At 38.7% G+C, this 13,019-nt stretch overlaps 1 protein-coding gene across 12 annotated transcripts in view; it reads left to right on the top strand.

The window, feature by feature from the left end:
• Window positions 1-13,019, top strand: part of MPDZ (multiple PDZ domain crumbs cell polarity complex component) — a gene marked incomplete at its 5' end in the record, with an annotated part of 133,938 nt that overhangs the window by 53,683 nt on the left and 67,236 nt on the right. For 10 of the 12 annotated variants that reach the window (XM_084628273.1, XM_084628271.1, XM_084628270.1 and 7 more), the window contains 4 exons: window positions 1,734-1,850; window positions 5,910-6,071; window positions 10,175-10,459; window positions 11,558-11,684. In XM_084628273.1, the coding sequence (XP_084484399.1) occupies window positions 1,734-1,850; window positions 5,910-6,071; window positions 10,175-10,459; window positions 11,558-11,684 (691 nt within the window). The remainder of the gene's footprint in view (window positions 1-1,733; window positions 1,851-5,909; window positions 6,072-10,174; window positions 10,460-11,557; window positions 11,685-13,019) is intronic. The other 2 variants (XM_084628274.1, XM_084628267.1) reach the window with 1 other exon arrangement.

Genomic DNA, 13,019 nt, shown 5'->3' with positions numbered 1-13,019 from the left:
CAGGATTTATGCTGAAACATGTACGTATTTAATATCAAACATATTTAGATTATGCTCTTTATGTTAAAAATGTATATGTACATTTCAGTTCATCCAGTGTAAACCTAATAGTTATACTGAAATGGTATAGTATTTCAGCTAATCAGAGCGTGAGGATGTTGTGCAGTTACTGACCTGTAACTGTTATCTGTTATTAATTCACTTCTGTGCACTCTGGCTGGGGGGTCCTAATTTGAACGATGAATTCAAAATACTTTACAAACATTAATTAAACCTCAAATAGTCCTCCTTTGGTAAGCAGGATTACTCACATTTTAGATTTCAAAGTAGCAGCCGTGTTAGTCTGTATCCGCAAAAAGAAAAGGAGTACTTGTGGCACCTTAGAGACTAACAAATTTACTTGAGCATAAGCTTTTGTGAGCTACAGCTCACTTATCCAATGAAGTGAGCTGTAGCTCACGAAAGCTTATGCTCAAATAAATTTGTTAGCCTCTAAGGTGCCACAAGTACTCCTTTTCTTTTTTCACATTTTAGAGAGAGAGAAATTAAAGCACTACCAAGAGGGTAAATAGCTTGGTCAAGACCACATAGTGAGAATATTAGAGAGAGACATGAATAGAAGCCAGAGCTCATTGAACCATACTCCCTTCCTCACTGACCAGGGAAATCAAACAAAGCCTTTGGAATAATGCTTCTTTGAATAATTACAGAGTAAAAACAAAATATTTGACCAGATTCTCCCTTGGTTTAAGTTGGAATCAGTGGAGTTACACCAATTTCCACCATCTGAGGATCTGGCCCATTTTATTTATAAGACTGAATTATTTTTTTTTCCTCTCTCTCTCTCTCTCGAATGTTACAATCCCACAGTCCTTCCCTGCACAGAATTCTCCTTGATTTCAGATTCTGGCTCTTAGCAGTTAACCCTGTAGTAATAACAAAAGTTACAAGGAATTTTGTATTTTTTTTTTGTTGAAAGAGATATTTTTAACTTGTTTCCTGTAAAAAAACGTTTGCAGATTAGAATGAATGCCCCATGTTGCACAATAATGTTTCTTGCAAAACAAATTTTTCAGAATTAATATCTTGTTTAAAGCATGAAAGAGGATGAAGCATGATTAAGTGTTACTTTTCTCTGGCTTTGTATAAAGGTTCAGCATTAAATATTTAACACGTTATACTTGCTGAGTTCCGCCACACTAGAAATAATATTTTGCTCTACAGGGGTGTTGGACAGCACCTAACAGCAGCAGCAAATTACATGGAAAAAAATTGATGTATCTGTTCCACACTGACAAAGTATATTTTGTCCTCCTCTAGTGGCTGGCCTACATAGAGGATAAGAGCTCACTACTGTGACCAGCTAACAGTTACTCCTTTAGCTCTAGTAATAGAGGCCTATTGTTTCAGTGATTAAAATTCCGTGCTCTGTACCCCTGGGTGGACCATGTGATGACTCTTTTTGTAAATGCTTAATTATGGGCAAAGAATACAGAAGCCTTAAACTTATTTGTATAGTATATGATGGGTTCTGTGTACTACATCAGGTAAAACAACATGTGAAGGTTAAAATATGTATCATTTTACTTACCCCACACCATGATTTTGATTGAGATGATTTCTCTTCTGTATTTGGTATTTATTTGCATTTCTAAAACTCCCTTAACATTACTGACTCTGCATGTCCTATATACTGGCCACTCATCCAACTCAGAGCTTCATTCTTTCTGCAGCTTTCACCAGAAGAGGGTTATGTTTCTGCTAAGGAAGATTCCTTTTTCTACACTGCCCAGTCACTTGAGGAGGAAGGGCCAGTTGATGCAGCCCTCTTCCGTGCTGAGCTGGCTCTGGTTAGTGGGCACAATTTATCAAGATTTCTGTTAAAACCCTTTTAACATTGTTTTTTGCCTTGTCCAAATGTAGTGAAAAGTCTTTTTCGTCACTCTGCTTATGATCTTTTTAAAGTGTTTAGCCTCACTTCACATGTGACCTGTCATGATCTCACCAGATAGCCAAATGCTGTAAACTGGCATAGATCCATTGAAATCAGTAGAGCTCCACCAGTTTGCACCAGATGATTCTCTAGCCAGAATGTTTTAGCGACTAGAAAATAAGAAAATATTTGGCTGAGATTTTTTCAAAGCCAGCTAAGAGATTTCTGTGCCCAGTTCCAATTGTAATGATGGGCATTGGGCATTCAGACTTCATAGGTGACTTCAAAAAACCTTGTCCTTTGTATGTAAGCTTTTATTTAACTACATAGTAGAAACTTCTATTTACCAACATGTGATAATGTGGATGTCTCTTTTTTTAAAAGTTTGAAAAGTTGGAGGAACTCTGTTTTGCCTCTAAATGGCATTCTTGCTGTGCAACTTTATTTAAAAGTTGTCTGCATTTCTTTTTTTAATAGCTGTATTTACACTACAAGATTGTTCAGTGATCACAAGATTTGTGAGTATAAAAACTGGATTTTTACAGTGCAAGCAACTTACATGAAGCGTAGATACTTTTCCTCGTCTCCAGAAACTGCCAATAGGAATCCAGATTTTTAATGTATTCTTCTCTTTATTTGCTCAGTCCTGGGTCCTGAACTTGCACGATGCTGAGCACTTACTAAGAAATATTGAGTACCTTCAGCTCCCGTTGAAGTCATATTTTGATACAGATATGAATTGAGAAGTTTAAGTTAAATTTATAAAAAATCATCAGCATCCTTAAAGAGGATGTTTCATACAGAAAAAAACTGTTAAATAGGAGAATTAAATCCTTCCACGTGTTTGTCATAGTTTTTCATGTTTGTGAATTACGAAAGTGCTTTTTTCTAACAATGTCTTTAAATTCCACTGTCCCTATCCTCTTTCTGTTTAATCTTGCCTTGCTATCATCGTACAGCATTTATAATATCACAGTTGTTTTCCCGACAACAAGATTATGACTTTATTGATACATCAAAGAGAAACTAGGTTGTAAGTGAGAAATGTCCTTTATTGCTAGTTGGCTGAGTAAGGATTGAGTAAAAACTGAGCTCAGAATTTGGCCCAAAGGTTTTGTTCATGCAACTCAGGTGCTCACATTTCAAGAAGGATGTTGGTGAATTTGAGAGGGTTCAGAGAAGAGTCTGGAGAATGAGTAAAGGATTAGGAAAAATGTGAGTTATAGTGATAGATTGAGCTCTTTGAGTCTATCGATTTAGTTTAACAAAGGGAAGGTTAAGGGGTAACTTGATTATAGTCTGAGTATCTACATGAGGAACAAATATTTAATAATGTGCTTTTCAATCTACCACAGAAAGGTAAGTCATGATCCAATGGCTAGAAGTTGAAGCGAGATAAATTCAGACAGGAAATAAGATGGACATTTTTGACAGTGAGAGTAATTAACAATTGGAACAATTTGCTAAGTGTCAAAATGGGTTCTCCATGACTGACAATTGTTTAATCAAGATTGGATGTTTTTCTTAAAGATCTGCTGTAGTAATTATTTGGAAAAAGTTCTGTGGCCTATATTGTATTGGAGGTCAGAAAGATGATCCTTTCCGGACATGGAATGTGAAAAACGTTTGAAAATAATGCTGATTATATTAATAACAATACAAAAAATGAAATAATTATAAGGTTTACATTTTCGAAACTGGGTGCCTAAATTGTATCTGCAAAATGGGAATTTGCATCGGCAGTTACAAATTCAAGATCCGGAGACTGCAAAGTATATGCAGTTACTTGTTTTCCATTTGCAAATATAAGGCCAAATACTGAAGTCCTTTCTCACTTTACTCAGTTTTTATTCAGGCACAGTTTAGACTTCAGTCTAAGTTTGCCTGAATATGGACTGAAGGGTAAAATTCTCCAACACACCTAAGTGACTTCGCTTCCTAAGATCTATTTTCAAAAGTGACCTAGGATCTTACGTGCCTAAATCTCCTTGGAAGTCAATTGCAGTTAGGCTTCTAAGGGCCAGATTTTTAATGATATTTAGGCATCTTACTCCAATTGAAGTGGGAGATAGGTGCCTAAATACCCTTAAAAATCTGACCCTTAAATGTTTAAATCACTTTTGAAAATGGGACTCAGTAAAATTTTTAAAAGAGCCTCAGTTAAAACTAAGTGATAAGCCCAGGATTTGGCCTGTAGGTTTTGCACATGCAGTTTAGGCATGCTTTTTTAAAAATTCAGAGGAAAGTCTTTGACTTCATCCTTCATCTGGTCTGTTGTGGCCTAGCAACATATATTTCAGGAGTCTGAGTTAGGTATGTTATGTTATATATTTTAGAGCATAATCTACCTAGTGGAAAAGCATACTGCATATGCTGTTGTACCTAAACACAACAGAGTCAGTTGAAGACTGAATGTAAACACTTGCTCTGAATTGTACAGGGATGCAAGGTAGTACCTTTTTAAAAAAAATTTCTGCATACACCTTTGATAAAATTGAGTCTGTTATGAGAGAGGTCCATTTGCATTAGCACAAGGGTCTCAGTGGAAATATAAAAGACATTGCTCTAATCCAGTGTTTCCCAAACTTGGGATGCTGCTTGTGCAGTGAAAGCCCCTGGCGGGTTGGGCCGGTTTGTTTACTTGCCACATCCGCAGGTTCGGCCGATCACTGCTCGCACTGGCCGCGGTTTGCATCTCCAGGCCAATGGGGGCTGCGGGAAGCGGCGGCCGGTACGTCCCTCGGCCCACGCCGCTTCCCGCAGCCCCCATTGGCCTGCAGCAGCGAACCGTGGCCAGTGAGAGCTGTGATTGGCCAAACCTGCAGACGCGGCAGGTAAACAAACCGGCCCGGCCCGCCAGGGGCTTTCCCTGCACAAGTGGTATCCCAAGTTTGGGGAACACTGCTCTAATCCATGGATCATTGATGCAACAGAAGGAATCAATCCTTTTGAGCCATTACAGTCCATTGTGACAATTATCATAATTGGAAATCTGAAATTACTAATTAATAATATGATTAACCATATAAAATAAAATACAGTATTATGAGCTGTGTTACCAGCTCTACTTAGAAGGGTCTTAACCTGTGGATTATCAACAGAGTTGGCTGTATTTGCTTCATTTGGAGTTGACCGTGTAGGTATGATTCTGGTATACACCTGTTTTACAATAGTGTAATTCCTGATTTATATTGGTGTGAATTAGATTAGATACAGGAACATAGTATATAGATGATAAAGTACAGTATAATACAGTTGCCACTGTACTAGTATATGCATATGACAAGCCTTATGAAACTGTAGTGATTGTACATGCATATAGTGAGGTTTTAAAATCGTGCTATCTGTCATATTAGTTATTATCTCATGTTAAAAGATAATAGCTTTCAAATCTTTTTAATAATATAAGCTACTTTGGAAATATGGGAACAAAGTAAAGGGCCTAAAACCCCAGGAGTTTGTATTTTTAAAATATTTCTGTACCTTTAAAAAATTTCTGTACCTTTTAAAAACCACCAAGCCTATTTAAACAAACTACTAGGGGGAGGGAAATTAATTTGTCCCTAAAATGTGGCAGTAAGTGAAGATTCCCATTTTTGTAGCATTTATTCACCAAGAAGGAAAACAAACAAAAAAAAGTCTCCGGGATTTGTTGACTGCATAGAATAAAGCAGCATTTTTTCACTATCTGATATCCGTGGTCATGGCTGTTAGCTCATCTCTGCTCTGTAGTATTTGCAAAAACTCAGAGCCAAGTTTGGCTTTCAGATACACCTGTGCAACCTCTATTCTGTTTGGGGTTACGTAGGTGTAATTGCATGTAGAATTTGGTCCACTGTGTATAGAAGATTTTGTATAAAACAGAAAAATATTAAGCAAAGTACCAGCAAGGATTTAGCCACACATGTGCAAGTGTTTGGGGCTTATGTGGTCTGAAAGTAGCAGATAGCCTGATTAAATTGCCTTTTGTTATTAGGTGGACTCAAGTGAGGCAGATCTAGCGGATGAATCCACCTTTGAATCACAGTATACTTCAGACAATGATGACACCTTCCAGGCTTCTGTGTTAGCTCTGCACGGCAGTAGCTGTAGTGATGGTCTGAACTACAGCCTCTCTCTTCCATCATCAACTCCCAAGGTAAAAAGAAAATATAATTTTATTGATGGCAGACCTTGATTAGAAGTATAAAAAACTCAATGTTTATGTCTAGCTGCTGTATTAAATGTAGAGGCATTATGTTGCCACAGTTCCATCTGCTCATAGGTTCGTTATCAGATTAAAGTGCAATTTCATTTAGGTAGTGTTGATTGGATACCTTTCAGACTTGTATGTCAGAGAGAGAAGGAGACAGACGGTTCAAAGCTTTGATTGTATTTTGTATCACCAGAAAGTTAACCTGTTTGGAGACAATTTGTAACATCAAATTTGTGCTGAGTAATCTGCTACAAAAATGTAAATTGTTATTAAATTTCAGAGCATATTAAAGACTGGCTACATAAATGGCTGTACACAGAAAAATTGCATTCTATTACAGGTACAATAGTTTAGGCATGAAAGCAAAAGTTACTCTCATTTTCTGCATATCTTTATTACGTAGGAGTTAGAATTATGTTAATTTCTATGTTCCTGAGACAATGATGCTATAATTATTTGCTGATTGAGATTCCATTAGCAGTTAAACACAGTTAATCAGCAAAGAACAAGTTCCTAAGAAATACAAAAAATATTTTTTTATTTTTGTGCCACTCACATACCCATATTGAATTGCTTTTGTGTATTGATGGTCCCTTTTTTGTTCCTCCCAGTCATTGCCTTTTCTTTGTTTGTTAGAAAACTATTAATTTTTTTTAGCCAGGACTTTTCCAGTGTGTTTCTTCAAGTATTTGAGGTAGACCTGTGATCATCTTTGCGGGCAACACCATGTAGTTTTCTTGGATGGTTTGCAGTATGTAATCTTGAATAGAGCAGCTGCTGCATCTTCCTGCACACCTGAGACTCAGTGGCTGGCATTATCATTTCTGGAATGTGTTCAGTCTTTACTATCCATGGGACTGAAAGCTGAGTTCATCTCCTAATGGAATCTCCTAATCCACAATAGAGTGTACCTTTGCTCTGCCAATGGGACAGATTGTATTGTTTAACTTAGTAATTGTTACTTAAAGGGATTATGCACTATGCATGCTGAGAAACATACATTTTACAGGACAAAGGCTGGTCTTACTGAATGCATGGTGCTGGGGCTCCCTGAAGTCTTCAGTTTTTTTCAGCATTTTTTAGAGGCCATTTTTATTTGAGCTTTTAAAATTGATGGGTCTGATTCTCCACTGCCTGGCTCCTTGTGCAGCTATTTACATCAGTGCACAATGGGTATAAAATGTTAATATTCTAATCTGGTAGCATTTTCAACTCTCTGCAGAAGTGTAAACAACTACACATGGTGTAAGGCAGTGGAGAAACTAGTGTTAACAAGGAGACCTCTGAAACAAGGGGCTGATGCAGTACAACCCAAAGAAGTGTATGTTATAGGCATATGAGAACACAGTGAAACTGGATGTGTCTAGCCATTTGGAAAGTGCATCTCATATGATAGGTCACTGGAATACAGGCTTTTGAGTGCTTTATTGTTTTCAAAATAACTAAAGAAAAATGTTTTAAATCAAAATAATCAGGTGCATTTTCCTCAAATAAATAAAATATAAGTTGCAAATTTTAAAGTGGTGACCTACTGTTACAGAGTAACAAAAAATGTAGGGAGTGGCACCAGTGTAATTCATTCGTAGCTGCATGTGCACTAAAATATAGAACCTAAAGTTTTTCAGGCAGCAGAAATAGCATCATCAGGAGAATAAACATGAACAGACCATGTCTGGTGTAGCTTTCCCATCCTTGTACCGTGAAATGAGCCATATCTGTACCATCAATGACAGTCTAAAAGAAGTTGCCTCTTCCTTCCTGAAGACATGTGAATTCTCAGTTTATGTGTTAAAACTTACAGCACTCTTTTGCAGTTATATATATAAAAAGGAGAATCCCTGTACTGATATATGATAGCTACACTCAGCCACCTATCCAATGCCCACCCATATGTCCATGCATGACTATGCTTTTCAGTGTGCTGGTATTCAGTGTAGTAGATACATGGAAAGGAGAAAAAGGTAGATATGCACAAAGAAACAATTTCAGAAGATGGTCATTGAAACTGTCTGGATAGTAATCAAAACAGGCCCACATTTGAGTGTTCCATCTAAGTTGCATTTGAAGAGATAAAAGCCTAAATCCTTCTAATCAACGTGGTGCAATAAAAATAAAATCACCTCCTACCATTTATAGAACAGAACACCAGAATCCTAATCTATTTAGTCATCATCAGCATGCTTGAAAGACAGCTGCCATTCCTACTTTAACACTGTATTTACTCTGAAAGGGATTGATCCAGCTCCCATTGAAATCAATGAAAAAAACTTTCACTGACATCAGTGAGAACTGATGCCTTCACATCTGCTGTACTGCTTGTGCATTTGGTCACACTTGGTGATGGGATTAGGAGCAAGCAGAACATCATAAAAAGTCAGTGAAAATAAATTTTAATGCCTTCTGATGTAAAATATCACAAAACACTAGTGCTTGCTGTGCACTTTGTGTCATATATAAAACGAATGATATCTGAGAGAGGAATAGGGGATATTGTGAGAGCAGTGTAGGAGAATTAAGGGGAGGGGAGAGTTCTTGTAACTATTGAAATATGCTGAAGAAGGAAAGAGATGGAATAAGAGAAATTGCGTACTATTTCTGATGGTGAAGGAAAATGCTTTAATATCTTTGATACATTGTTTAACAGTAGTTAGTAGCCTGCATTTTCAAAAATGACTAGGGACTTTGCATACCAGTTCGCAACTGTAGAGGGCCTGATTTTCAGGAAGTGCTAAAACCAGGCCCTTTAAGGTGTTGTAAACTGTGCATCCAAAAATCAAGAGCCCCCTAAACCAATAGTCAGGTTTAAAATTTTCAGCCAATCTTGTATAAAAAGATTTACTGTGGTAATGCAGCCCAGGTCAGTGAAATTTGGAGTAAATACTGCTTGACCTCTCTTTTAAATAAAAATGTGGATTATCAAAGAAAGCTTGGCAAACTTGAAAACATCCACACTTGGTTGTTCAGCATTGGGTCTTCCGGTCTTTTATATTCCCCGTCCATCTACTGCAAGTATGCCCTGTTGCAGGACAAGCATATAAATATTGATGTAGAAAGTCTCTAGAGCTATACCAGTTTATACCAGCTGAGGATCTGGCCTGTAAATATTTTCTGCCATAAATATTTTAATAGTAGAAAAAATGCAACAAAAGAAGAAAATGTTTATAAAAGAAAATCTTGTTATAGTAAAATGACGGTCAGTGATCTGTGAAGACACTGTATTTTATTTGATAACAAGTAGTTGTACGTAAGAGTTCAAAAAGCTTTAGCTTCAGTTTAACATATTTAGCATAAAATATCCATTTTAACAATACTATATATAGGGCCCTACCAAATTCACAGTCCATTTTAGTCAATTTCACAGTCATAGAAATTTAAAAATCTTAAATTTCATGTTTTCAGCTATTTCAACTGAAATTTCATGGTGTTGTCATTGTAGGGGTCCTGACCCAAAAACGAGTTGGGGGAAGGGGGTTGCAAGGTTATTGTAGCAGGGAGTTCTGCTATCCCTTACTCCTGCGCTGCTGCTGATGGCCAGCAGCCGCGCAGAAGTAAGACTGGCATGGTATGGTATTGCCACCCTTATTTCTGTGCAGCTGCCTGCAGAGCTGGGCCCTCAGTCAGCAGCCGCCACTGTCCGGCCGCCCAGATCTGAAGGCAGCAGTGCAGGAGTAAGGGTGACATGGTATGGTATTGCCACCCTTACTTCTGCGCTGCCTTCAGAGCTGGGCACCTGGCCAACAGCCACCGCTCTCTGACTGCCCAGCTCTGAAGGCAGCGCAGAAGTAAGGGTGACAAAACATAAAATAACCTTTCAACCCCCTAAAATTACCTTGCAACCCCCCTGCAACTGCCTTTTGGGTCTGGACCCCCAATTTGAGAAATGATGGTCTCCCCCATAAAATCTGTATGGTATCGGGTAAAAGAACACAAAAGACCAGATTTCACAGTCCGTGACACTTCTTTTGTGGCCGCCAATTTGGTAGGACCCTAACTATATAAGATCGTTAATTTTTTTTTTATTCACTATTCCTGATTCTGTTTAACAGGGTGTTGGTGAAGATTCCTCAAATGCCTCAACTGATTTCCAACCATCCAACAAGAATCTATACAACGTGGATCTAATCCAGGAAGTGGGAGAGAACCAATCCTTAGAGGACACGAGCATGATACCTGCTGGTGGTGTTTCCAAAAAGGGTCCTCTGCCTTCAGATGTTTCTGAGAAACATGCTGAATATGAAAACATAGCTGCTTGGATGGAACCTCAGGTGTCAGCCGAAGTTGCACAAAATACAAACTCTGCTATCACAGCGCACCCTGACCTTACTGGAAAAGTAAAGATCCTGTTGTATGGCTTTTATACAGAGAATATTATTTACATGCCATGGTCATTGTGAAAAATCAACATTTGCTCACAGCTACTTCCTGGCGAACATAAAGTTATTTCTGGGAGTCAACTCTGGTATCTCATAGCTGGATTGTGACTTTAGGCACAAGCCAGAGCAAGGACTACCAGCCCAGGAGTAGCCCTGTCAGGTGGTGTGGCTGAGAGACACATCCCTGAATCACAGTTCTTCCTCTGCCCTCCTTGCTCTGGGGGAATGGAGGAGCTAGTAAAGGAATTCATTGCTGGCCTATACCAGCAATAAATCACTACACACAAGCAGGGCAAATAGGGGAACTGGAGCAAAGGCTTTAGCCATACTAACCCACTTTCTTCTGTATGCCTCAGCTCAAGGCCTGGGTAGTGCATGAGATGTGAAAAGGGAGTTCTCGCATCTGACCGCCTCATATAAACATATAGTTCAGTTCACAAACAAGCTTAGATACTACTCTGTGCAAACTATTAGGTTTTTAATGACATCCTCTTTGATGTATATTTTCTTCCCTTTGGCTCAGTGTGATTTTCATTTAAAAAAATAAATAAATTGCAGTTTCTTATTAAATTAGCTGTTGTTATCAGACATGCCAAACCTTGGGGAAAAAAACAGAAATTGGGCTTCTTTTTCGCTTAATTGGCTTGTAAGTTGCTTGTTGACTAGTTTTTGGCTTGTAGCTTGTTGCTTGTCGTAGCTTGTTGCTTCTTTTTTCTTTTTGATCAGCTCGCCCGGCAAGCAGGGGGGAGAGAGTCAGGGGGGCACAGTGGGATCACCACAGTCCCAGACTGTACGCCGAGGGGATCTAGTCACATTGGGTGTTGAGGTTCTTAGGGATTGACTTGTTTTGGCCTTGTTTTGAAATGGGATTAGCTTGATTTTTGGCTTGTTGTGAAAGTTGGGGTGCTGACTTACTGCGTGAAAGTTGGTAACTGTGGTTGTTATTCTTAAAGCTTGGCTTATTGTCAAATATTTGTGATTTTTACATCCTATTAAGTTCAGTCATATTTTGAACTTGCTGTTTTGAATTGAAATGTTGTTTTTTCTTTGTATTAGGATGCAGTGTATTTAATGGAAAAGAGCTACCTGACATCTACTACTGAGGGAAGTTCCACAATCCAAAATACACCCAAAAACATGCATGAGAAGACTATCACTATTGCAAAAGGCAATTCAAGTCTAGGTAGAGTATCTGATCATTGGTGTGATTGCTCTTTCTCGGCTAATATTTCCCTGTCTGTATGGCCTGTTGTCTTCACTTTTCAGCCTACTCCAGTTACTTCTGAAGATCTTCACTGTAGTATAGTAGGTGTACCCTTGCCTTTATACTCAGTCCTCTCCTGGTCTCAGTTCATTGAGAGTGGTGAAAGCAGGTGTTGCCTCATCAGTCAGTTAAGCTCCAATAATAAAATAAAAATCAACAATAAAAAAAAAAGCAAAGTGCTTGATAGTCCAACCAAATATATTTCCTTCTAATAAATCAAAAAATGGAGGAACTTCTACACTGAGCTGTTTTGTAAAAAAAAATCTAATACTTTTAATATTTTTCTTCGTTACCATCATCATTTATATTAACTGATTTAGATGGAATAAAATAAAATTAAGGTCATGACTGAAACTTGAGGAAAATGAGACTAAGCAGTTTGTATAATTGGCTATCAGAGGGTTGAGGAGTTCTGCACTGGAGCATGAAAAGGACTTTGGGCCAGATTTTCAAGGGTATTTAGGCACCTAAGCATACAGATAGTTATCTAGGGGGATTTTCAACAGGGCCTAAGTAGGTTGAGCACGTAACTCCTATTGATTTCATGTGACTTCTGTTTTCATCTTTAGGTGTCTAAATACATTTGAAAAAGCTGCCCTTTATCTCTTTAATGGATAATATTTTGAGTTCAAAGACTCAATAATTGTTAAACCTTATTCCAGACTTTATGGTTTTATGTTTATCTGGGATGTGTAATTTCCTGACCCTACTGACTGCACCCACAATATGACTAGACAGTATGGTGTGCACAGGCTCAGTTGACAAGTTGAAACATTTTGGGCTGGATTGTACCCTGCCCTTCAGTGGCCCTGCAGTGGGGAATAGACAGGAATAGCTCCCTGCTCCATTTGGTATGGCCTGTATAAGGGCCATCTCAGCCCCTGCACCTGGGTATGCGGGACTACAGCCAACGTGGCCATTTGCTGGAAACAACTCTGCAGAAAACAGGTGGAGCTCCATCCCCTCCCCTCCCCCCACCCCCCATGTATTGGCCAGTAAAGCTGGCTGGCTGGCTGGCTGTATGGAGAGGGATGTAGGTGGCCCCCCTTAAAGGTTGTGGAAAATTATTCCCTTTACAGTGCATCTAGTCAATCGCAGGAGGCACTGCACCAGAATGCCTAATGGTGTTCCACATGGGGCAGTGCAGCTCTGGACTGCCCCCAAAGTAGGGCACATAGTAGCCCTGTGTAGTCATTTCCTTCTAGTTAGCTAAATAGCTAACAGTCATGTATTGATGATTGAAGCATGTAGGGG

The sequence above is a fragment of the Lepidochelys olivacea genome (assembly GCF_965140295.1).
Source record: "Lepidochelys olivacea isolate rLepOli2 genome assembly, chromosome: 5".
Taxonomy (NCBI): Eukaryota; Metazoa; Chordata; order Testudines; family Cheloniidae; genus Lepidochelys; species Lepidochelys olivacea.
The sequence above is the reverse complement of the archived record's forward strand: the minus strand, read 5'-3'. Positions and strand labels throughout refer to the sequence as shown.